This window comes from Stylophora pistillata, chromosome 9 (genome assembly GCF_964205215.1).
Source record: "Stylophora pistillata chromosome 9, jaStyPist1.2, whole genome shotgun sequence".
NCBI lineage: Eukaryota > Metazoa > Cnidaria > Anthozoa > Scleractinia > Pocilloporidae > Stylophora > Stylophora pistillata.
The window spans coordinates 26,041,553-26,067,447 of NC_142527.1; the positions used below are offsets into that span (position 1 = coordinate 26,041,553).

Genomic DNA, 25,895 nt, shown 5'->3' on the forward strand with positions numbered 1-25,895 from the left:
TATTTACTTACTGTTTTTATCTCACAGTCGGTTCTATTTCAGGTAACTTCTAGATAATTTATCATTTTCAGAGCGTAGCCGTAGATCAATCAATTATGAATCAAGCTACAAGTTATTCACAAGTCTTTGAACAAGATTTTTCAGATAGGGCATGAAACGAGAAAAAAACTGCCATTATGATGTTTGCAGTTTGGGTAATATAAAACCGAATCTGAGCCGTCCGTGAAAAAAGGAAAAAAACTGCGTGCAACTGCTGAACGAAATAAATCTTGCTGTTTTTGCTTAAGTTCTATTTAGATATCGACCGAGACATCCGTTAGACACAAAGTGTAAGTAGTTTTAACCATTATAGTGTGTCTGTTCCCACAAGGTCCATAAAAAACGTGGGTCGTAATTTACACTATTAATGCCGCAGTTTCTAGAAAAAGCTCCTGGGCGCTTCTCTAAAATTTCAGCAGAGGGGTGCTAATTGGAAGGACGGCGCCAAATCGACGGGGCACTTGTTAACTTTATTTTCAATGGACTCTAAAAACCTTATCTTGGCTAAATCTTTAAAAGAAAATAAAAAACCGCAACACCGTGATCCACATAGACGTTGAGTCAATATGGAGAGAGAAAAGTAACTTGAAGTGACTTAACGAAATAATAATAATGAAAAATAACAAATTTAATACTGAGATAGTGTTTAATTTAATCCTGTGGTTCGACCCTCCTTCTCACTCGACATATCGAGTTGAATTCTTCTCTAAAATCCTTGTTCAGAATTCCGTAAATAACTGGGTTTACACAGCTTCCCAGTCCTACCATCACTGAACCGAAAAAGTAGACTTGCCGAGGAAGAGAAAAATGTTCGTGAAAACTATCGATCAAAATAATCACTAGAAATGGAGTGTAACAAACTGAGAAGCTGACAATAATGCACGACAACAAACGATTAAGATGAACATCTTCGGCGTTTACATTAGAGGAGCTCATTTGAGAAGTGTGCCTTTTAACGAAACGCCACACCTTTAAGTAACAGATGAAAATGACTTGGTATGGCATAAAGGCTTCGAAAACTCCTATTAAAGCGATAAGAGTGTAACTTGCGGTGCTGAAGTCAAACAGGCAAACGATATGGCCAGGATGAAACACATTATGAACATTCGTGATGTAAAATGATACCGGAATGGCACCCGTGAAACACCAGGCAGATGCTATGGAAATTAAAATTGTTTTAACCGACACCAACTTGCGATGAGTGTTTGGATAGACAACTTTTAAAAGCCTGTTGGCTGCAATAAGGGATATGTTCACTAGAGATGTTGTTCCAAGCATGGTAGCCAAAGAAGCTTGGAACCAACAAAGCTTTGCTCCAAAAATCCAATTTCCAACCATCGTTGAGACACAGGTAAACGGCATAGCAATAGCAGATAATATTAAATCGGAAACAGCCAGTGAAATTATGTACAAGTTTGAGGGTTTTCGTAGTCGTGGATTTCTGTATACAGCGACCAAAACCAGAATATTTCCCAGTATTGATGCTCCAGTATTGACGAGGCAGATTAATGTCTCGATTACAACGAGGAAAGTTTTTCGGGCTTCAAGCTCTGAAGAAAGTTTTTCTCCATTTTCGTATGGGGTCATTTTGCAACTGACCGAGCTTGCCTGACTCTTTAAGTTTAACACAATCTCCTGTATATATTCTTGTTAATGCTTAGGGCATAACTCGTATTATTCAACATTACCACACATTTATCAGCGATTGGCCAAAAACTGTGCTATACTGACAGACTCAATATTTGCTAGTGACGAATCGGCTTAGGTAACAAGCGCAAAATCCATTATAAGTATATGATCTAATAGGCTTTACAATAAGTTAAAAAAATATCTAAAAGAAGCCGCAGGGAATATGATGGTTAAATTACAAAATGAAAACAAAATTATATTTAACTATAAATTAAAAAGCGATAAAAAATCTATATAGTACATAGTGTAAAAATGTTCACCCAATTAACAGTGTGCTTGTTTAAAGAGATGCGTTTTCAGTTGTTTCTCAAAAATATTTACACTACTCACAGCTCTTAGGCTTTCCGGAAGAGAGTTCCATAAAAATGGGGCAGCTAATGAAAAAGCTCTGTCCCCAGTGGTCTTGGCAGATTCAATTGTCGGGCGAGCTGATAAATTACTAAAATTTGATCTTAAATTATAATTAGAATCGCCTTTAAATGACGTCACATCACTAAGATATGCTGGCGCTAGGCCATGGAGCGCTTTAAAAGTCAACAAATTTACCTTAAAAATGATCCTAAATTTAACTGGAAGTCAATGGAGATTAATCATCACAGGTGCAATGTGCGAAAACGCGGTTTATTATCCAACTACACCTAGATGAGTACAAATAACGCCACAGACGAGTCGTCTATTGTAGTACCGGTTAAACAGGTTTTCTCGCATCGCGCAAGGGAAGAATTAGATTGTAGTTATGAAAAAAAAAATGTGGCGGACAATTTGAAACATATTTCCGACGACGAAGAGTCAGAATGACTGGAAAATATAGGTCCAAGTTCATCAGATGAATCGAACGAAGAAAAACAGCTTGACGACCAAAAAATTTCTTCATTTAATGAAGAAAATAGAAATAGCGACACAACAACGCGCCAATTCCGTTCCGCTTCGCATACTTCTGTCACGCACTCCCCGTAAATAAATATCCGCGAAATTCGCCCGCACTGAAATAACAGTTTGGCGTGTTGGATAATAAATAACTTATTAGACGTTTTGTTGTGTAGTATCGCTGAGTATTTTTACTCGTTATTTGTATTTTGACTCGCCTTACGGGCTCGTCAAAATACGGTACAACTCGTAAAAATACTCAGCGATACTACACAACAAAACGTGTAATAAATATATCTTATTAACCAAGCGCGAGGGCCGTACTGGGAGAATATCGGCCCGAGGTCTTGACAGTACGGACTGAGTGCAGCGAGGTCCGTACAATAAAGACCGAGGGTCGATATTCTTCCAGTACGGTCCCGAGCAAGCTTGGTTAATAAAAGATTTATTATACGACTGAAGTTCAAAGGGACACAAATGTGGTATCATTCGGGACCATTCGGGACAGTGCCCGGTCCAATACTTAGAGAATATTGGACCGGCAATAGAGCATTTTGATTGGTTGATTTTCGTTATTGGCCCTCTGACTGCCCGAGTCGTGTAATAAGATATATGTATTGGTCGGTAACCTGGCGGCAACGTTTTGAACGCGTTGGAACCTATTAACGTGTATAACAGGCAAACCATATAATATTGCATTACAGTAGCTCAAAAGGCAGATATTTTCTTATACGAATAAAGGGTGATAGTTTCTAAAGAAACTGTTTGGGGCTACGTCGGTGGGGGTAACGAAATAATTTCAATATATCAACAAAGTTGAAATGGTAAATTGGCCACCGTTACGATTATAAAAGCTGACGTTTCGAGCGATAGCCCTTCGTCGGAGCGAATAGAGGAATTGTGGGTTGTGTGTGGCAGAAGATGGAGCTACGTGATTGGTGAGAAAATGGCAACGAGAAAAACGAATAAATTAGTGGAATGAAAAGCGTTCGTTGATACCTGTGGGATTTAGACTGCCGGTTTGAAAGATGAGCTTTTGTTCAAGAGTTTTACGGCTTTCCGTGCTACCGAAAGACCGCAGATTGCCACATGTTGATTAGAATGGAGCAACTTCAGAATACCCGTCCACATCATTTACATATGTCGGGAGGCTTTGAAGAAGGAGGCATAACACAATAGACTCTATTCTTATTCTAATGATTAGGTAAATTGAAATGTCTAGCGACTGGTTTCGATGTGTCCTTGTGATTCCTCTCCACATCGTGAAGGTGTTCTCGGAATCGGTCACCTAGTCTTCTGCCCGTTTCGCCGATGTAAATCTTTTTGCAATAAGTGCAAGTTATGCAATAGATTACATTGGCGGAGGTGCACGTGAAGTGAGCGGTGATCTTAATGGATCGTTTGGGTCCCGATATTTTCTCAGTGTTGTGAATGAAAGGACACGTTTTGTATCGTGCACGAGCGCATTTAAAAGTGTCTGGTTGGTCATTAGTCTGAAAAGAACTTCTGACCAAAAATTTGCCTATGTTTTTGTCGCGTTTAAATGAAATGAGCGGAGGCTACGAAAAGATAGTGCTTGTCTCTGGATCGTTTTGAAGTAATTTAAAGTTTTTAAGAATGATGGATTTAACTGAGTGGTTGTGAGGGTGAAACGCGAGAGTGAATGGAATGCGGTCGGAATCTTCCTTTTGTGACGTTTGTAGTGCTGAATGACGATCAAAATGTTTAAGGGCCAGAAGACCAACTCCTAACTAAACAAGACTTGCCGGCCAGAGCAAAAAATCTCATCATAACCACTCCCAGAACTTCTTGTATTTACTTTTTACCTAAAATTCACAAACCTGACAACTCGGGTCGGCCCATTGTCTCGGCTTGCAGTTGCCCTACCGAACTTATATCCAGCTATCTAGACAAAATTATGGCTCCCATCGTCAAAACTTTACCATCATATATTAAAGACAGCCAACACGCTCTTCAAATTTTTCGCGACTTTCATTTCCTTGGCCAAAACAAACTTCTTTTCACCATGGATATTGTCTCTTTACACTGTCATTCCTAATGGTGAAGGTCTTCTGGCCCTTAAACATTTTTTTGATCAACGTACCGTTAAGGAACCTAAATCTGAAACACTACTACGCTCAGCCGAACTAGTGCTCACACTCAATTGTTTTTCATTCGAGGACAACTTTTTCAAACAAACCAATGGTGTAGCCATGGGTACCAAAATGGGACCAAGCTATACCAATCTTTTTGTAGGTTTTGTCGAACACCAATTTTTCAGCCAATACAACGGCTCCAAACCTGAACTCTGCGGTCGCTACATCGACGACTGTATCGGCGCTACCTCCTCTACCAGAGAGGAGCTCACTCAATTCATAACCGCAGTCAATTCTTTTCACCCGGCTCTGAAATATACCTGGGAAATTTCTGAAAATTCTTCATCCTTTTTAGACATCAAAGTTTCAATTGAAGGCAACGGTTTATGCCCTAGTGTGTATTACAAACCTACAGACTCGCATAAGGGTACTCAATTGAAGGCAACGGTTTATGCCCTAGTGTGTATTACAAACCTACAGGCTCGAAAGGGTACTCGTTATAACCTTAGGAATAGTGACTTTGAAATACCACGATTTAACACTATACGCTATGGTAAACACACACTAAGGTATCAAGGACCATATATTTGGTCCAAATTAGAAAATGGTATGCGTGAACTACCAAGCCTTAGTATCTTTAAAACTAGAATCCGTAGAGTTGACCTGGTCAGCCTAGTGGAAGACAGTTGCAACTGCTGCAATCTTTGCAGCACGTGACTTTTTTTTTTTTTTTTTTTTTTTTTTTTTTTTTATCTGCATGGTACAAGTATTTTTATATTATCTGAACACTGTTGATATTTCTAAATATTTTAAAATTTTAATGCATAGTTTATCGGCTGTATTGTTACTTATTATGATACTGTACATAGTTTTTTTTATTAATTTAGTAAGTAGGTGTCCCCAATTAGCTCTATGAGCTAAATACATTGACACGGTAATAAAGATTTTATTATTATTTTATTATTATTATGTTGTATTTGTCTTCGCATCCATCTCACGTTAAGAATTCCATTACTTTTTCTCAATTTCTAAGACCTCGTCGTTTATGTAGTGATGACTCTGATTTCCACCACAAATCAGAGTCAATGTGCCAGTTTTTCGATAAACGTGGTTACCCTGATTCTGTCGTTCAAGCGGGTTACCACCGTGCCCAACTTATTGATCGACATTCAGCACTACAAACGTCGCAAAAGGAAGATTCCGACCGCATTCCATTCACTCTCACGTTTCACCCTCACAACCACTCAGTTAAATCCATCATTCTTAAAAACTTTAAATTACTTCAAAACGATCCAGAGACAAGCACTATCTTTTCGTAGCCTCCGCTCATTTCATTCAAACGCGACAAAAACATAGGCAATTTTTTAGTCAGAAGTTCTTTTCAGACTAATGACCAACCAGACACTTTTAAATACGCTCGTGCACGATACAAAACGTGTCCTTTCATTCACAACACTGAGAAAATATCAGGACCCAAACAATCCATTAAGATCACCGCTCACTTCACATGCACCTCCGCCAATGTAATCTATTGCATAACTTGCACTTATTGCAAAAAGATATACATCGGCGAAACAGGCAGAAGACTAGGTGACCGATTCCGAGAACACCTTCGAGAAGTGGAGAGGAATGACAAGGACACATCGAAACCAGTCGCTAGACATTTCAATTTACCTAATCATTCTAAGCAACATATGGCAATCTGCCCTTCTTGAACAAAGGGTTTATGATAGCTTCCTTCCAATTGTCAGGAAAATATCCAGTGGACAGAGATGCATTCACCATATTTGTGATCACCGGAAGTAGAACATCTAATGAATCACAGACCACATTAGTTGGAAATGGGTCTAATACGCATGACTTCTTGGCAGAGGCTCTAATGAGCTCACACACATTTCGCTCACTGAGGTTGCCAAAAGAGTGCAGTACTTCGTCAGTGATATCCGAGGCCTCCCCGTCCGGCGGGACAAGATTACAACCAGCAGAACTAGTTGTACTCAAGCAAATGGAATCGGTATCCGGACGAATGTGGTCTATCTTGCGCACAAAGAATTTGCCGACATCATTTGCAAGCACATTCTTGTCGAGATGGACAGGAAAGTTCAAAACATTAGATGCGCCAAGCAGTTTTTTAGCAGCGCAGAATAGCTTTCTCTGATCAGTTCCATTATCCTCTATAAATTTGAAATAAAACTCTTCCCTTGTCTTGTTCATGAGATTGGTAACCTTATTCCTCTACCGCTTGAAGTCAGCAAAATCCACAGGCAGCCGCGTTCTTCTCCATTTTCTTTCAGCTTTCCGACGTGAGCGCTTAGCATCATCAATTTCATTGCTATACCAAGGGACCACAGGCCTGCTAACCCTTGTGCGATTCCTACGCGGAGTATGCTTGTCTAGGAGAGCAGAAAGGGTGCTGTTGTACGAGTTTACGTATGCCTCTAATTCATTAGCAGTATTTGGTTTTACTGCTGTGCACAGCTCGGTAGACTGAAAATCTCTTTTAAGTTGCTCCATATTATTTGACTTTTTCCTGTGGCTGGAATTCTTTACGGAAAGTGCGGGTCTCGGCGGTGTGAGCCAACACATGACAGCGGCATGATCAGAGATAAACTGATCTACTACAGGCGTGTGCGAGACGAGGCATTCAGACATGCGTGTTATAGTTAAATCAAGAGTGCGTCTATCGCGAGGGTGGGCTTATCAACATGCTGACCCAGGCCCTCGAGAAGCTCCAAGAATTTCCGTGCATTAGAGTTTTGAGGATCGTCTACGCGGATGTTGAAATCGCCTGTTATAAGCGGTTGTTCCTTGCATAATAGTAGAGCCTCAAGGTATTCAGGAAACTCGGCGAGAAACACATCTACGGGAACACGGTTCTCCTCTGAAGGCGGTCTGTAGACAATCACAAGCCGTATGTTATGTAGGGAAGATCTTGCAATCCACTCGGAGAATTCAAGAGTCGTGGTCACTAGCTCTAGAAACATCGAGTGTCACGATAGATGAGCCCAGTCCCCCCTCCGCGGTGATCAAGTCTTGGATGGTCAACAATGCAATAGAAAAGAAAAGAACTATTCTCCTGCACTGATTCCGCTGTAGTTGAAGCTTAAAAGTTTATAAATGAAGTGGCAGTAGAAACAAGTTTTCCTTATATCCTTTCTACCTAAGAAAGTGAGGGTGAGGGGCGCTGGTCTGACATAATGACCTTCGAGCCGAGCGCTTTTTAGGGTGTGGTCCCTTATTCGAGGAAATAAGTATTGAGATTACTGTTGATGGTAAGGGAAAATTCGTCTTCACAGCGGGTCAATTTTTTCAGTGCCCGGCCCTTAACGAAACCCCTGACTGGATCGTTCTGGAATTTATTTCTTGAGCACAGAAACCAAAAACGGAAAAGATTAAAACATTATCCATTTATAAATTTACAATCGGCTAAGATAAGCAAATAGAGCAGTTTTCAATCTGCGATTGTACAGGCTTTGTTTCACCCTGGTTGGTCTTGAAAACTCGCACAACCACATGGAACCAATAGCGAATCGGTTACTCACTGAACTCTCACGGGCTACCTATGATAATTTTCCCTGTTTTGATTGGTCGCTTCATTGGCTGCTCCTGATGATTTGCCCTGTTTTGATTAGCCGATTTGATTACTTTGGTTATAGTTTTATGACACTCGATTGGAATTCTTTGAAAATGATAGAAATGATTTGTGGTAATAACACTATCAAAATAGAAAATAAAGTATTTCGATTTGAGGATAACTGCTGTATGAAATCCTTGTTTAGAGAGGAAAAATGATTAAAAAGAAAAACTGTTCTAAAAGGAAGATTATCATCAGTCAATCATCCTTCAACTCTTAAAAAGTGATTTATGATATTTCCGAAAAAAAAAAAAAAAAAAGACAACAGTTGACGGTTTCTACTAATTCCATTCGGTGCTCTCCCTAACTCCAAATTTACGTTACGGTGCCAGTATTTTAACTCATAAGAAGTCACAGGCTGAAGTGAATAAAACCGCCACCGTGATGAATACAAATCTGATTGGCTCATTCAGTTCTTCATATCTTAGTCTCTGTAACTGACACTATTTACAATACGAATTACATTCGTAAAACCACGCTGCTCTGCTACTCTACCAGCGGCCATTTTCGAAATACCTTTGGGCTCTCCTGATGCATAACCAATATTGTATGAAAATGAGTTCACTTTGTATGTAAATGAAAACTTATAATCATAGGAGAGGATGAGCACCGGAACTCGCTTTGAAAAAGACGCCAAAGGTAATTCGCAAATGTGCTATTACAAATCAAGGTTTAGCACCCAGGCTTAGGGCTGTGTTGGAAGGTTTCAACAACTTTCGTTTCCTCTTGTTTTCATGGTTGAACTTTGTGATAGGCTTATTTACAACAATCTTCTTTGCGGAACCAAAGCTGAACCCAGGCGCTCTCGATTTGATGAGACCGGACACAGACCGCCCAGGTGTGGACCCGGGTCTAGAGAAACCTCGATGCTTTGATTGTGTTCCGTCTTCGTCAGAAGATGAAACCGAACTGCTGGAGTAAGGTTTATGGAGCACTTCAGGCTTTGTGCTTGTTACCAGTTGATTCTCTGTTCCATTTTGTTTAAGGGATAATGGCACTGTTTTCTTGATTTCTTTCTTCGTTTCTTGGGATACATTTTTCAATTCGACCAATGCCTGTCGCCCATCTTTGTCATTATTAAAGGGTGGTGAAGAAGCTGTGAGAAAGAAACCATTTAATCAAGCAATCAATTAATCAAACAATTTATTAAATGCCAGAACGTGAGAGACGTCGCCTTTACATCGCGCGACAAAGCTTGAGAAATTAGTCGTAATTTTATCACGGAGTTCTCAACTTCGTAAGCCGACAAGTACCCAATATTTTTGCTCACCAATTCAATTATTTATATCTAAATCTTAGCTTAGCTCAGCGTTTTCCAAAGTCGGCAAGTTGTAACATGGTCGCCAGATGACGATAACTAAAACTTTCTCCTATACATTCCAATTCCCTCACCATTTCCATTTTCGCTTAGCGTTCCTATATCCACAGTCGGCACTTCCGGCAGAGATTTCTGAAAAAGGATTGGAAGAATTTTAACCATTTAAATTCTGAAGACAGCGAAAGACAGTAAGAAGCGAAAATGTGAGTACTTCAAGAAGATAAAATACTTCTTTTATTCAAAATAATGAAAAGGTACTTTAACGTAATGTACGGTAAACATGAAATACAAATACCAGTTGACGATTAACACATTTCACTGCTTTACATCCGCATTCGTCTGAACAAGCAGTAGAGCTCTTCTTGCAAAGACAGTTACTTGTTGCACACTTCCCTGTGCACTTGCATCCCTAAAAATGAAAGCGAATCAGTCAGCAGTCAGTCAAGCAATCAACTAATCAACCTGTCAAACAATCTATCAACCATCTATCTGCCGGTCAGTCAGTCAGTCGGTACGTTGGTCAGATCTATCCGTTCTTCTTTCCTTCCGGTTAAGAAGAATCTATCTCGTGTATCTATTTATTCATCTATTCGTCTATGTAATTTTAAACTGCTCTTCCAGTAAAATCCACTCAGGCTTCCACAGTAAAGAGAAAGCGAACACCCTCTCTCTTAACAAAAACATTTCTCCTTCAAGCGGATTCAAGATGAACAAATCACTCCGGTTAGAAGGAGACTAGATATCAAGGATGATATTCCTCGTTTTTTTTTAACTGTACCGGTTAACTCCTTAAAAAAAGACGAAAATACTATGCATTCGACCCGCCTAGTTACCTGTCCTTGCCCAGAATTAATGATAAGTGATGAAGCGTCAGCGGACTGGGTGCGTCGCCCAGACCTCCGCTGTGGACGCCGGCCCACGGGGGTTTTCACCCAGTCTGGGTCTAGCTCAACCAAATCCTCCTGTTCACTCTCCTCACTCAAATCCATGGCCCAGTCCTCGTCGTGTTGGAGTACTTCAACCGTTTTCTTCTTTGATTTCTAATAGGGAAAAAAGGCAATGCAAGATTTTAATTGTTAGGCTACCTCTGCTGGCAGGTGGAAAACTTCACAAATTACCAACTTGGAAAAGATACCTAATTCAACCATCGGCGGGGTAAAATCCAAAAAAAATGATGTTTCCAACGCCAATCCTACATGTTCATCTGGACAAATTGGTTTGAGTGCACTCTGAACGCGAAGTTGAAAAAGAAATGACGACAAATTTGCGATCTTAGATCGATAACTTAAATCTGCCGATAAAATATGGTCGCCACGATCAGTTTATTTAGTATGAAACTGAGGTCCCTAAATTTTGAGCTACTTGTTTTATTGTAACCACGTGCCTTCATACAATGAGCCTTTCTTAGACAGTCGAGCGCGAAAGGATATAAAAAAGATCGAAAAAATACCAGGGTTCAGCAGCAAATTGATAAACGAATCTTATTTTTAATTACCTGTTTCTTTGGTTTGGGGGATGGAGAATCAGATGCAAAGACGTCCCTCAGTTGTCTCAATTGCTAAAAAAGAAATCACTCACATAAGCCAAAAGAGAAACAGATAATTTCAAGGGGTATTCGAACGACGCATTTTCGAAGGTTCGAAAGTTCACTTTTCGAGAGAGTTCAACTTTGAAAAACGTCCTAAGTACGGCAAGCTAATTGTTGCTTGAATTTTATTGAATTGAACTTCAATTCATTGAATTTCATTGAATTTTAGTATTGAATATTGCCACAATTGGCTTGCCATACCTGGGTAATAATATAAAACAACTTCTTGGAAAATAATAACTTGTATTTGTATTGAAAAATAAAATAACACATGTATCATACCTCTTTCAAGTTGTTGTTCTCTTCTTTCAACGCCCCGAGTTGCTCCTGTAAAAAGGAAAAAAAAAAAAGACTATGAAGTTATATTAGGGCGCTTCTCGATTGACTGAGTTTTGTAGAACCAAAATAAAAAAATCCCAATGACCAATCGGAACAAGGCAAATACCACAAGTAGCCAATGAGAATTTAGCTTACGGCACAGGCGTAATTTGGGCGAGCGAGTGCTCAGTAATTTCATAGAGAAAAATAGCCGCCATCTTTGATTTCAAATGGCAGTTTCTAAACTGGAGAAACCTCTTTTTTTTTATTTGTCACCTGAAGCTCTTCTGTTGTTTCCTGCTGGGAATTATACGAGGCGTCGCTGGAAGGTATTTGCTGCAGAAGGCACTGGACTTTTTCCTCGTGTTCCTCCTTAAGACGTGTCACGAAATCGTCGTGAGATCGTTGAATTCTTTTCATTTCAGCCTGATGCTCTGAAGACATGGACTGAAACAGAACTTGACCACTTCAGTAAAATCCACACGCGAGTAATCTTAAGATCTATGCCAAATAATTCAGTAGTATGGACGCTGATAAATTAAAAGCGACATCTAAATAATATCTTGATGTATCGATCATTAATACTCATTATTCCGATAAGTCTGGTAGATAGCGCTATACATTTATTGAGCAATAAGGCGCTCGCAAAAATATTTTCAACCCATTGCTTAATTTTTGACAAACAGAACAAAATTGACGCAGCCTTGAGAAAGCTCGTCGCATTCCTCCAATATGGCCCGTGTTTGATCACCAAAGAGGGCGTCTTTTGAGTTGAGATAGTTGTTGACTTTTGTCCCAAAGGACTTCTTAAGGTTTCCAGTCTCGAATGCGATAAAAAAAACCGAAACGATATATTCCTCCTCTATCTTAACCCACGTGTCCTTCATAATGATTTCAATGAGCTCTTTAATGTTACGATGGAGCTAACCCGCCTCCCGGTTAGCTCAGTGGATAGAGCGCTGGACTGTTGTGCGGGAGGTCGAGGGTTCAAGCCCCGGCCGGACCAATACTCAAGGTCTTAAAATAATTGAAAAGAATGAGCTACCTTTCTATAACATCAAGAAATGGTTAGATATTCTAGTCTTCTCGCATAGGGACGAATAAATGGAGGTCCCGTCTCCTGCAGGGTTAGGGGTAAGACACGTTAATTTCCCACGCACGAGATTACTGTGTGATGGATGTCCTCCCCTGGGGTGGGATTTATTGGGTGGACTACTCGCATGGTTCGCATATGTTCCGTTCCAGTCCTACCCTACTGCGGTAATGCAGTGAAAAAAATGGTCACTTCATTGCACTCATGCAGCAGTGGTCCTAGCTATCTCCCACCTCTTCACGTGACCTTAGTTCGTTTAACTGGGACTCAAACTCCTCTCTGGATTTTTCCGTCTTTGTATTGGCAAGAGTTGCTGCCACTGTCTGCGAAGATAAAAATATACTAATATTTCATGCGATATCAACTGTACCAGATACACCGTTCTTATAAAAAGGAAAGAGTCAACGACGAGATTGTTGCAGGCCGGTTTACAAGGTCACTTAATGCCTGGTTCGAGAAAGGATTTAAGCTTGAGTGTGCAGTTTTAAAATGTAAATCATTCTGTGAATTTAAACCGCAGACATTTTTCTCCCTTTGTTTCCTATGACACAATTACATTAAAAGACAATAGATCCCCGTTTCGTATCGTTCAGTCCATAATCCGCGTTTTTTCCAAAAGGTTCACAGTGATAAAACACAATGGACATGGTCCTGTTTATCTTGTAGTTTTACGTAAACAATAGTGGCACAATGCCACACGTTCGGTAAAGCGGACCGTCCGGTATTCTCGCCAATTGCAATGAAAATTTAAAACGTAAAGTACCAAATCGAAAGCTTAGTTGAGTTTTCACACTTCATCGTGTCTGGGATCATTTAACCACCTGCAGTACGCGTGGACCGACTAGCATTATAATCGAAAAGAAAAGGAGAAAACAGACAAAAATAACCCACCATGTTTAGCAAAACTTGCAACCCTGCCTTTGCTTCAGCCATGCTGTGAATATTATTCCAGCGATGTCTTGATTTTTCCCCTAAGTTCACACAAAAATTAAAATAAATGATCTGGCGAACGATTGCTTAAAAATGCAAAGGGTTGGCCTTTATTCTACAGTTGATGAGAAGCTGATTGTGCTGGGGTTAAAGACATGAATTGAAAAGAAAATCATGGAAATTTCATTTCGCATTGCTGGGAATAGGGAAAGATTTCAGAGGTTTTTTTACTCGAGTAATTTCCTCCAAGAAAAGAACACGCCTTCGTGTCAAGAAAGGAGGTGGTAAATGAATCTGATCTGCGAGTCTCACTCTTCCGTTTACTTTTAATCCAGACCTGTTTCCTTACTCGTGGCCATCTCGACCGTTAAACACAACTTCGGTGAATAGCTGTTCAAAGCAAACAGTTTACGCAGCTCACGATTGCTAAATTTCCATGCTAAGTCTCCCGTGCATATCTTCGGCTAGGACGATGCTAAATTTACCTTGCTCTGCATCAAGAATCTTTTGCTGTAGCACACCTATTTGGGAACTCCTGTTGGAAGGAAAGAGCTTCTGTTAGTTTTAACATTGCTAAAGATGTAAGTTAAAGAAAAACTGAATAGTTAGTGAAGGGGGAAATTATTTTTAAAAACCTAGGTATTAAAACTACAAAAAAACTCGGCAGTAAAAAGGCTTTGAGACAACACGCCATAGAGTCTAGAGAATAATTCGAATGACGTGAATGGAATTACGAAGTAAAGGGAATAACTTAATCTTGATGAGAAGCAAAGTTTGAAACTTAAAAAGAAAAATAATAGACGTTTCTTGACGACGTATTAACAAACCTTAGTTCGAGCTCGTGTTCAAGGGTGGTGATTCTTATTTGTAAACTATGTGACTTGTTTTTCTTGTCGCTCGGAGTGCCAGCCTCTTGGAGTATTTTCTACAAATACAATAAGGATGGCGTTAAAAAAGAGACTTGCAAGCAAAACCTCGACCGAAAAGTACAAGAAAAACTCCTTTCAGGACACTGTGCCAACATTACAATGGTGAACCTTAAAGTGCACCCAAACCCAAAAATGTTTTTTCGCTTAACGAAATAAGCGTATTTTTTGGAGTATTTCTGTGCAAAAATTGTTTTATTTGCTCAAATCTTCAATTTTCTGTGTCCAGTCAAAATACGGAAAATCGGCCGCCATCTTGGCTCACCACCGAGTTTAAAGAGGAATGGCTCTAGCGGGTATTGGGACGTCAAATCGAGAACACAAAAGTCTGCATTTCACACATTTTCACTTGTTTGGGAAGGTTGTCGTCGATATTGTCCGAAATTTGCCGACTAAGTGTGTTGTAGGAGGATGTAGCAACGTGCGAAATTTGCAAGAGGGTATCGCGCTTCATACATTCCTCATACAACACACCCAGTCGGCATATTTTGGACAATATCGACGACAACCTTCCCAAACAAGTGAAAATGTGTGAAATGCAGACTTTCGTGTTCTCGATTTGACGTCACATTACCCGCTAGAACCATTCCTCTTTAAACTCGGTGTTGAGCCAAGACGGCGGCCGATTTTCCGTATTTTGACTAGGCACAGAAAGTTGAAGATTTGAGCAAATAAAACAATTTTTGCACAGAAATACTCCAAAAAATACGCTTACTTCGTTAAGCGAAAAAAAATTTTTGGGTTTAGGTGCACTTTAATAAGTTATTTGGACATTTCATGAAGTTTGGAAGTCACCAGGTGAGAACAAAAGGTGATGACGCCGTGGACCAAGAGCAGTCCCTCCTATTCGGCCGCGTGGAATTCTGGGAGTTAGGTGCACGAAAAGTAGTGTACCTCACTCCCAGAGTTCCTCGCGGAGGGGAAGCTAACATCAACTTTCTTTTTCGCTGAATTTGTTTTTATTTGCGCCACGAACTTCGCCCATAAGGAGGGACTGCTGGTAGTCATTGAGATCAAATAAATAGAAAAGTTTTAATAGGCAATGAGGATCTTTGGTATTGTAGTACCACTGTTTACTGACAGACAAACAGACAGATAGACAGGTAGTCATTACCTTGGCAGCAGGTTCGTCATGTTGATCTTCTTCCTGACTTCTTAACTCCGCTAGTTGTCTCGACAATACTTTCCTATCGTCAATGAGATTTTCTAGTGTCTGTCTCGCTTGGTTCACGCTCACAAGAACCTCGACTTCATGACATAACCAGGACTACAAAAAAAGGTAAACATCTACATGTAATTTCTTCGCAAACATAAAATTTCGACTCAGTTTTTAATGAGATTTCCTAGTGTCTGTCTGGCTTAGCCCACGCTCATAGGGACCTCGACTTCATGCCTTAACCGCGACTACAAAAAAAGGTAAACATCTACCTTACGCAAACGTAAGATTTCAACTCAGTTTTTCATTTATTTTAGGTGCCTTTCTTCGTAAACGAATGTCGTTCTTCACCAGCCTCTGATACGAAAGCATTTATCCGGAACTCCAATGCTATCCGCGGTAACATCAACATTTCATCGAGCTTAAAACGCTTTGTCGAGGGTTTCCAGGTGAGCTATTAAGTTCATGCGCACCACAATTAATTGCCTAATTTCAAAAGAAAAAATTCGACGTTTGTTTGTTTTTATTTTGTTTTTAAATCCTCGAATGACACCAAATGGTAGTAGTTTATCATCTGGCGCTTGCTCATAGAGTAAAATGCTAAACCAAAGACTTTCCAACTCATAGGTGGTGGTAAAAAGGCGTCAAGGCAGTTGTAATAGCCTTTTGGCTGCTGTGGGTAGGGTTACGCCATCTGTTCTTGATGGAGATACCTTCATTCTTGGAACAAGTCCCTCGGCCTGTTTTTGTTGTTGCTGTTGTATCATGGATTTCTTCTCCGCCGCCTCCTTTTGGCGATCCAGCGCCATCTTAAGACGCTTCTGAACTGCCGACACCTAATGAAAGATATTAATTCTTAGTTTGGAATCCGAAGCTATGAGGTGTAATTTCCCAAGGAACTCGGAGTCTTTCTTTGTCCCAAGATGAAAAAATATCTTTCTTCATAAACCTTCTTATTGCAGAACCTCTAGTCATGTCCTTGTTACAAAACTGTTATTTTCATTATCCGTTTTACAAAGTTTCTCACTCTCTAAATCGAGAATAGCCCGTTATTCACCTCAGTACGACGTGTCTAAAAATCTACTTATACTCATTCTTACTTACATGAAGTAAGTGAATACCGCTTTTCGACCCTTAACCAGGCTTGACATTTTCACTCTTTTTCGGTCCATCTAAGCAAATTCGTTTAAGTTGACAAACGCCTGAACACGTGATCATAGTGCCCACAACATTACCATTCACGTGTAGGTCATATGCGGTTTACCTCCTCCGTTTTTCTTTTGAGGACAGCCTGTTGCTTCTGATGAATGTTCTCCAACTTCTTGTATTCAAACTGCCTTTTGCGACCCTGTGAAGAGAATCGTGTACATTTCAAACTGATGTCATAGTGACTTATATATAAACCTACCACGCCTTTTTATCCACATAACTTATTCACAATATTATTATGACCCTTATGATTTTGATGATGACTTCAATGATGATGACGTCGATGATAATTAATTAATAATTAATTAATAATTAATCCTATTATTGATGAATTTTAAAATGTCATCAACAAAACGAAATTACAAAAAGATTCCATAAGACCGCTGACCTGGTCCTTCAACTGATTAATTTCCTTGTCTTTTTGAGCCTTCAGTGCTCTGAAGCGTTCAGATTCTTCTTTTATCTGGCGCATTAGCTTGACACGGATCGACTTCATACCCTGCATGGATAGAAAATAGAATTTAAAGATCTCTCTTTTTGTAGTAGAATGATTGATTTTTTTTTGACAACTCTCATCGCTAAAAATACATCTAAGTGGCTGCTTTCTGTAAGAACGGAGAGAAATCAAGGCAATTCATTTGATCACCACTAACCTGAATCTCAGAATTGAGTTTCTTTATAGTACAGTCGCTTTGTTCCTTCATTTTCAAAAGTTTGTGTTGTTCAACCTGTTGACAAATAATAACAAAATAAATACATAGGACTTGGTCCTGTTTTCAGAACTTTCTAGCCCACCAAGTTATACGAGCTATCCCTGTCTTATTAAACTGAAGGTAAAATGAAAATGATCTAGTTTTATACAGGATGAAATTATCAAGAACTCAAACGTCTGCAGTTGTTTCATGCACGCAGCGTTACTGATCATCTCACACGTGCTGGGAAAAATTAAATCATACAACCATGATGATACTAAGAAATGCAACAGAAAAAGGGAACATTCTTAATGGCAGTAAGGCACTAAATCAGTTCCATCAAACGAAAACGATAACCGCCAACTGAACTAACCTGCTTCTTCTTCAGATCTGAAATTTTGGCCTCAAGTTCTTTGATTCTATTCCTGTTCTTTTCATTCATTTTGCTGGAAAGGAGAATGAATGTTACACTGAGTAAGGGGGAGAGAGAATGGGGGAGAGGGAGAAAGGGAGAAAGGAGGAAAGGGGGAAGTGGAAAAGGGAGAAAAGGGTGGAAAGGGGAAAAGGCAGAGAGGGGGAGAGGGGGAAAGGAGGAAAGGGGGGAAGTGGGAGAGGGGGAAAAGAGGAAAGGGGGAGGTGGGAAAAGGGTGGAAAGGGGGAAAAGGGTGGAAACGGGGAGAGGGAGAAAGGGGGAAGGGGAGAGGAGAGGGGGAAGTGAGAAAGGGGGAAGTGAGAAAGGGGGAAGAGGGTGGAAAGGGGGAAGGGGGAGAGAGGAAAATGGGGAGAGGGGGAAAGGGGTTGAGGGGGACAGCGGGAAAGGGGGAAAGGAGGAAAGGGGGAGAGTGGGAGAGGGGGAAAGGGGAAGGAGGGGGAGGGGGAAGGTGGAAAGGGGTTGTCGACCGTATTTGAAACCAGTCACATTCACACTTACCTGTCGGAGGCTTCGGACTTCTTGCTGGTTAACGCAACGCTAAGACTCGCCTTTTCCTTCTCCAACCTCGAAATTTCACCCTCCAGTTCGCGAACAGTGTCCTTCACAAAATAAAGAGAGTCATGAATTAAAAGAGTGTGGAGCCAGGATTTTCCGAGATTTCTAAAAAATTTCTTAATTAGAGTAAAACTAACTTGGAGAAGAAGCATCAAGGGATTAAACAAATTCAGCAAAATTGAACGAATAAAGAAGAATCAGGAACTCAAAAGATGAACAAATGTGTTAACAAAACGGCCTTAACTGGAAAAACATTTGTGTCGACAACTCGTACTGACCTCATACTGTTTTCTCATATTGGACAACCGTTCGTCATTCGACACCATCTTATTGGCTAACTCTTCTTTAAGAGCGAGTGCTTTATTCAATTCCTGGAGTTGTCTCCCAAGCTCTGCTCGCCTTAAAGCGTGCTGGGAAACAAATGAGGCATCCGAAGGGGACCTTGGGTCAGAGCTCTCGTCGCACTCGTCCGGGTGTTCTGTGTCACTGGTGGGCTGACAAGAAAAAAAGTGAAGCAGATCGCGATCATTGGTTTTAGAAAATAGCATAACGAGCCGCTCGCTTTTTTTTTTTTTGGCACAAGTGTCATTAGAAGGAAGTTATCTTGACTCTCTCCATCAATTTACAAGGAAATCAACACAAGCCAGATGGGATGATTTACGGATCAGAACTGAGGAAGTACTGGCATGGGAATAAAGTTCCGCTTTCTTTGTTTGTTGGGTAATTTTAGCCCATAGCACAAGTCAGAATTGGGAAGATTTTCCTAAACAAACCTGTTCTTCAGTCTTAACTACATCTTCCAACTTTGTAGTCGAGCTCAAACTCTCCTGAAAGCAGACACAAAGTATCACTTAGAACATTAAATAACAGAGACTTTATATGAATGTTAATGCATTCGACATCTACACGTCATCTGCAAGGTTGTGATTCATAAACATAGAATTGTTCAACTCCAAACAGGAGAAACAAACCCTTTGGCGACTTAGCGGTCGAGTGGGAGTCTAGACTCCAAAGAAAAGTGGGAGACTGCATGAGTAGATGATGTCAACCTTTGACCTCCAGGGTTGAACTCAAGCACTCAAGGTAATCATTTATTCAGGCAGTCACTTCTAGCTAATGATATTACTAAGTGTGCGCTTTTGTGAGGATGCTGACCTCGAGTTCATGCAGCTTTGTTTGAAGTTCTTCGGCTAACGCCATGTCAGCCTGGCTATTGTCCACTGACTCGGCCACATTTGCGGTGATTTTAGCGCTGAAAAACACAAAATTACCAAACACTTTGTAGCTAATGCAAAGAAAAAGAAAACATGAGAAATTAAAAAGAAAGTATTTCTGCTACATTCCTAACGCTTTATTGTCAAAGTAATGTAAATCATACGACAGCCTTCCTACCTAAAATGGCCTTTCAGCTCATTAAATTTTCGCAGCATTTTATCGCGAGCTAGCTCAGCCTAAAAGGGATAAATAAAACATGATATCAAAATTATAATGCATTGTATAAAGAAAAAAAACACAAGACTGATACGCAAGGTGAACTTAAAATGGTCAAGGAGAATTGCCTCGTTCTCATGGTCTACTATAAACGTCTTGATCAGGGAATTAGGATTTTCCAGGCGGAGCTTATATTAGGCTACCAAAAAAAGAATAGGTGGAGTTCATACAATTCAACAATTACTTTTAACAGGTTTTTATTTTCTTCTTACCACCAACACTTTCTCGTACATCTGAGTGTTCTGATCGACAGAGGCATGCAGCTCGGAACTCAGCTTTTCATTTTCGGACTGAAAAGAAACGGGCAAGTTAAATAAGTCGATTCCCCCTCAACTTGGTGAGGAGCAGCAACTTGTAAACGAGATTAAAACAATGAACACACATTTATAGAAAAAAATCAAAGGAGACTCACTTCGAGTTCCGTGATTCTGTCCGTCATTTCTTGGATGTTGATAGCTGAAGTGTTCTCGTCACTAAAAATTCCGAAAAAAAAAAACTGTAAAATGAGCTCAATCAAGGATGGAGTTGGCAAGGGACTTGAATCCTCCACAGAGGCCTCATTCTTGTGGAAATCCCTCTCCAGTTAATGTCAAGCTCAAGGTTTCTGCATCCTACGTATCACGTGAACGCCCTGGTGGAGCTTACTCGTTCCCAGTCGTCTTCAAAAGAAGGGCAACCGACTCAGACAGGAAGAGTGGGAAGCACAAATATGAAGAGTCATCTCTTTCTCCCCCTGCATAGCTTTTTTTCACATTTTGAAGTGTACCGAGAATGATAGAGAACGCAAATGATGTACTTGTACGAAAAATATCTTGCGTCACAGGATTGGTGAATGGTAGATTCTCCTTGAATCTCCCCAAATCCACTATTTTCCCCGAAAACTAATTCATTATAAACGGTACCTTGTCCCTCCTGCAGTCACTCCTGTAATGGTTTGTCCCTGGAGAAGTTGCACTTGAAGCAACTGGACCTAAAGTGACCAATATGACATTCGGTCAATGATTAACATATAATGTAAGTCCAACTTTTGCAGAAATTTCTGACACGTAACAACAGTATTTCCTTCGGCATCTTTGGCACTTTCACCCTTAAAATCGCATTATTGAATAAAATCTAGTATTCTGATTGGTTAACGAAGCGAGGTATTTAGCGTGGAATTGCGAGTTGAAAACGAGACTAAGTGATATTGGTTCGCATCTACGTATACATAACAACGATAAAGTAATGCTGTGTTCTTTTCTTATTTTTATTCAATTATGCGATTCAAGGAAAATCCATCACTTGACTCGTGAATTCCGCGTTAAATTGCATTTGAAACCCGATAGCGCACCCATCGCTTCACGATTCGTGCGATATGGGTTTCCGCGTGTAATTTAATGCGGAATTCCCTCGTCAAGTAACGAATTTTCCTATGATATTATACGTTAGATTCATTAAAATGTCTTAAACACCTGATGGCGAAGTCGCGCCAGTTCAGCTGCGGCCGGATCAAGATTAACAATTGGTTTGTTTTTTATCTGTCTCGCTCGATCGGCGTATCTGAGCGTGTTAAGGGTTTCCTCAAAATTACTGTCTGCAGGACTCACGCAAGCGATCATCAAGGTATTACTGTTTCCTCCGAGAGAGTCTACAAAAGAAAATTGAGAGTTTGTTCTCTCTTGAGCCATTATAATTATTAGCGAGATTCAGCAGCGCGTTTAAGTGAAACATGAACGGCAACAGTGACCACGTGACCCTCTTTTTCCCACCATTTTTTCACGCTTGCGCCTCGCCGGTTACGTAAGATTTTTTCACTTTTTCTTAATTGTCGGAAAAGGGGCACTCAAACTATTCCTTGTAATTCATGCCAGGGCACCTTCAAACCGTGACGTGAGCTCACACAAGGTAGAGCAGCAAGGTTCACGCTATTTTACGTGAAACGTGGAAGAACAAGCTGACGTTTGCCGTTTTCCGTAAACGCAGTGCTCAATCTCTTTATTATAGGTTATACGAGGAAGCGCGAAGAGAGTGCACGAGAACAGGAGTGTAGCAGGCCACATGACAACCCCAACTCCATCCCACGCAATTGTTATCGTTCTAAATTACTATATGAGATACATGATTGTATAATTGATGGGTCTTTGGACGTTTTCATGTGTTTCAATAACTGCGCCCGAAAAAGGGACCGTTAGGCGGAACCCAAACACGAGAGTCTGCTTGCGGGCTCAACAGACGGCGGCAAGAGGTTTTACAGGGGGCGGTAGACCGCTAGGAAACGGCTTTCATTGAAACTCAAAGAGTGAAAATGAGGAATAAAGTTTTTCCCCATTCTTATCTCATCAACAGTACCAGCCACAAGAATAGCAGCATTGCACGGGCACAGTTTGCAAGCAAAGTAGGCGCGCGTTACGCGCGAGTAAAAAAAATACACGAAAGTACGTGTAAAAAAGTACACGCAAAATTAATTCTTCAAGGTGCGTGTAAAATCTTACACGCAGAGTTTCGTGTAAAATAGGGCAGAGCATTTACTGTTGTACCGTGGTAAGGTCAGCTAGGAAATCGTGCTAAATATGTTTCTGCTCAGGTCACATGAAATCATTTCTCATCCCAGATGTGTGGGTTCAAAGATAAAACAAGATAGAAAACAAATCCCAACTTGACAGAAAAAAACAAAAACAAGACAAAACAAAGATGGTTTTGCCCTGTACTGTGATTTATTGTACTGGGTGCAATTTTTTTTTACCTTGAAGAAGACGTGTCAACTTGGAGTCGCGGTAAGGGACGTGGGCATTAGATTTCCTCAGCTCATCACTAAGAGCACTAATAACATTACCCAATGCTAGCAACCCTTTGTTGATGTTAACACCTGCGAAATAATGTTTTGGAATAAATGGTAGAGAATCAGGAGTATATATTCAGGAATCATTGATTTTATAGGTCAGGTTCCAACGTGGATTCTGATCAGATGACATTTTTTTTCTTTGCTGCAAATCACTATTCTAATCTAAACATGTTAAAACAACAAAACCAGCCATCTCAAAGGTATTTTGTGATCTTGTCATTGCAAAAAAAAAAAAAAAAAAAAAAATCGGTGTCAAATAAGTTGAAAAAAATATCCACAAGTCTGAATAATGGGGGGGGGGGGGGGGTTTGGAAGTCAAACACTTCTCAAACACTTAACTGAAGTCTTCACTAAGTGCTAATGACTTAAAAAAGTACAATAACATCAAAATTAAGCTGCAGTCACATACATGCTAAAAATTCATGAAAAAAGCACTTTATCTTACAACAGCATTAAGCTGTACCTTCCTTGAAGCGTTCCCCTTGAGCATGTGTCTTCTTTACTCTTTCAGAACCAGCAAGATCCACCAGATGAAACTTAGCCTTTTTGAGTTCACTCCTGGAAACAATGTTGTAAAACTGGCTATCAAATTTGAACCTATAATATAGAGACTTTTGAAGGCTAGGTTATCAATATAATGGCACCACTCTCCAACATTTGAAAAATACCAGTTGGGGGGGGCAGGGGGGGGGGGGAAGTGAGAAATTCATTTTCTACGTCCCTGGTCAGTCACAGCTTTTGTGCACCATTCTTTTTTTCCTATTTGCTTGTTCATCAAGAAGGAATGGCCATGGTGTTAATGGGAGCTTTACTCTATAATGAGAGTAGGATCTAAATTGTTAAGACCACTTTCGACTGAAAACCCTTATCCTTACCTAAAACATGTGAAATCTTCCTTGTCCAGATTCAATGCCAAAAAACATCCTCAAAAAGTCCTTTCAATACTTCATTTGAGCTTTTAAAGGATGAAATTACTTTGAGGTTTAATGGGAATATGTGTACTTATTTGTTGCAACTGGGCAAGATCCAACTGGGCAAAGTTATTGAGCAAAATTATAACTTTTGTGGAAAACAAAAAAAAGTCATTTTCTTTTCACCATGAGAATCTCTGGGGACTCTTATTGAATACTCAGATTTCGGCTAAGATCCTTAAAAATCCTAAAGACCATTTACCCCTGCAGCTTCTTCTGTTCTAAAGTTATTGTAAATATGGCATGAGAGCGGCTTGATCTGCTGTTCATGGCAGTGGCTCCAGTTGCCCTTGATGCAGATCCCTGCTCTAAGCATCTCACCATATCAGCCCCAGATGTTACCACTACTTCCTGTAAACCAGCAATCTATGAAAAATAATATCTAAGTTACAAGAAAGCTTCTACACTTTGGGGTGTATTACTAATCATTCTACTAGATAAGAAAAAAAATCTTCATTGCCATGTAAACTTGTACACACAGTAAGTAAAATCCAATTGTCTCTAACTAGCACAAACATAACAAAAATCTCAACAAATTGAGCAAGAACACCAAGGAAAACTTGTATACAGCTGTCCAAATGAAGCTCTTCTGTGTATCTTATAAAAAGGTGTACAGTTGTGTCATGTGTGAGAATAACATTTAAAAGCAGTGTCAGCTTAAAAATAAAGGTACTTGAAGAAACAACCTTGTAAACAAGAATATTAAGTAATTGAGAACCTCAACATTAATTGACAACAAAACAATATGACAAAGATTAATCTACCTGTAATTTAGAATAATTCTTATTCGCAAAAGCTGAGGAGCTACCAAACAAGTAGATCTTAAAAGCTACATATTTTCTAGGTGTAGAACTTTAAGTGAGATACTAGCTAAATACAATATACATGTAGCCATACTGTAATAAATTTATCAACTAGCTATTGCTAGCAGGAGCAATCTTTTATCAAATAGAGCATGAACAGTTTTCTGCAGCAAATTTTGTTTACTCCTCAAAAAGGCGACCTTTTCAGTAAGCTGGAATATCATTGTGCGAGGTCAAAGTGCCTTCTTAGGGATTCCAGTTCCCCTTTAACACTAGTCACCAGATTCACCTTGATTCCACCATCATGTGTTTCTCTTATGGCAATCTTAGATTCTTCCGGAGGACAAGGATTCAAAAGGTCATGTATCTCTTCATTGTGAATCTACAAAATATAGAATCAAAAATTGTTCCCACAACAGTGCATGACCCAGGACAAATAGAAAAAAAATTATTGTTAAAAGAACAGTTTAAATATATATTTATATTATTCATTCATTTTTTTATTGATCGCTGAGATTCTTTTCATAAACGAGAGAGATAGAAAGAGCCTGAGAGGAAGGGAAAAACAATCTAGTTTGCTACTGATGAGAATAATTAATTTCGATCAAAACATCGTATTAACAATCACTTATATTGGACACATTTTCATTGGTACCTCTAGGAATGACGCTTTCAGCAAAAATTCCGTTTTTTCCTTTCTTTCATTGATCCAGTGAAACACAGTCTCGATCAGCCTTGGAATCACACCTCTTTCCTCAGAGGTCTCGTTACACGTTGTGAATGCTGTGCCCATGGAATATGTTTTTCCCGACCCTGTTTGTCCATATGCGAGAACTGTGGCGTTATATCCGTTAAAAAAGCCTTCAAGCAACGGAATTATAGTCTTCTTGTATAAATTCTCCTGTATACTTGTCGTATCGAACACATGATCGTAAGTGAAGGCTTTGTCATCACCGATCACAACTTGTGCATTTTCTGGTATGCATCTGATACATTGTTTGCAACCCTCGCCGATTTCTTTCGGAACTAGCGGTCTTATTCTCAAAGCGACACGTACAGGAATAACTTTATCCTTTTCCTCGGGCATGGTTAACAACAGAATTGCTCAGGTCAAGGAAAGATCGGAGCAATTTCGAACGTAGAATACATAAATTATCTGTTTTGATCGCTTGAAATAACCGCCAACATTCCATTACTACCCATAATTCAATGGGCAAGCAGTTAGTTCAGTGAGAGAAGATCCTATCAGCGGTCGTTCACATTACA

At 39.9% G+C, this 25,895-nt stretch overlaps 2 protein-coding genes across 2 annotated transcripts; both read right to left on the bottom strand.

Moving 5' to 3' along the window:
- Positions 1-666: 666 nt before the first annotated feature.
- LOC111327907 (melatonin receptor type 1B-B-like) lies at positions 667-1,860 on the bottom strand. The gene has a single exon (XM_088733810.1). It carries the CDS (start codon positions 1,624-1,626, stop codon positions 691-693), a length of 936 nt encoding a protein of 311 aa, XP_088589936.1. The 5' UTR covers positions 1,627-1,860; the 3' UTR covers positions 667-690.
- Positions 1,861-8,031: 6,171 nt separating this feature from the next.
- LOC111327933 (chromosome-associated kinesin KIF4) lies at positions 8,032-25,811 on the bottom strand. The gene is made up of 31 exons (XM_022932252.2): positions 25,285-25,811; positions 24,919-25,011; positions 24,029-24,192; positions 23,319-23,413; positions 22,757-22,879; positions 21,486-21,661; positions 20,937-21,004; positions 20,447-20,507; positions 20,247-20,324; positions 19,936-19,994; positions 19,699-19,795; positions 19,317-19,370; positions 18,822-19,037; positions 18,487-18,587; positions 17,929-18,001; positions 17,517-17,591; positions 17,252-17,362; positions 16,919-17,002; positions 16,368-16,490; positions 15,613-15,765; positions 14,400-14,497; positions 14,058-14,107; positions 13,534-13,613; positions 12,876-12,965; positions 11,826-11,996; positions 11,514-11,558; positions 11,139-11,201; positions 10,477-10,683; positions 9,939-10,052; positions 9,718-9,775; positions 8,032-9,421 (listed from the first exon to the last, which is right to left on the bottom strand). The coding sequence occupies exons 1-31, from the start codon at positions 25,714-25,716 to the stop codon at positions 8,991-8,993; spliced, it is 3,843 nt and encodes a 1,280-aa protein (XP_022787987.2). The 5' UTR covers positions 25,717-25,811; the 3' UTR covers positions 8,032-8,990.
- Positions 25,812-25,895: the final 84 nt, after the last annotated feature.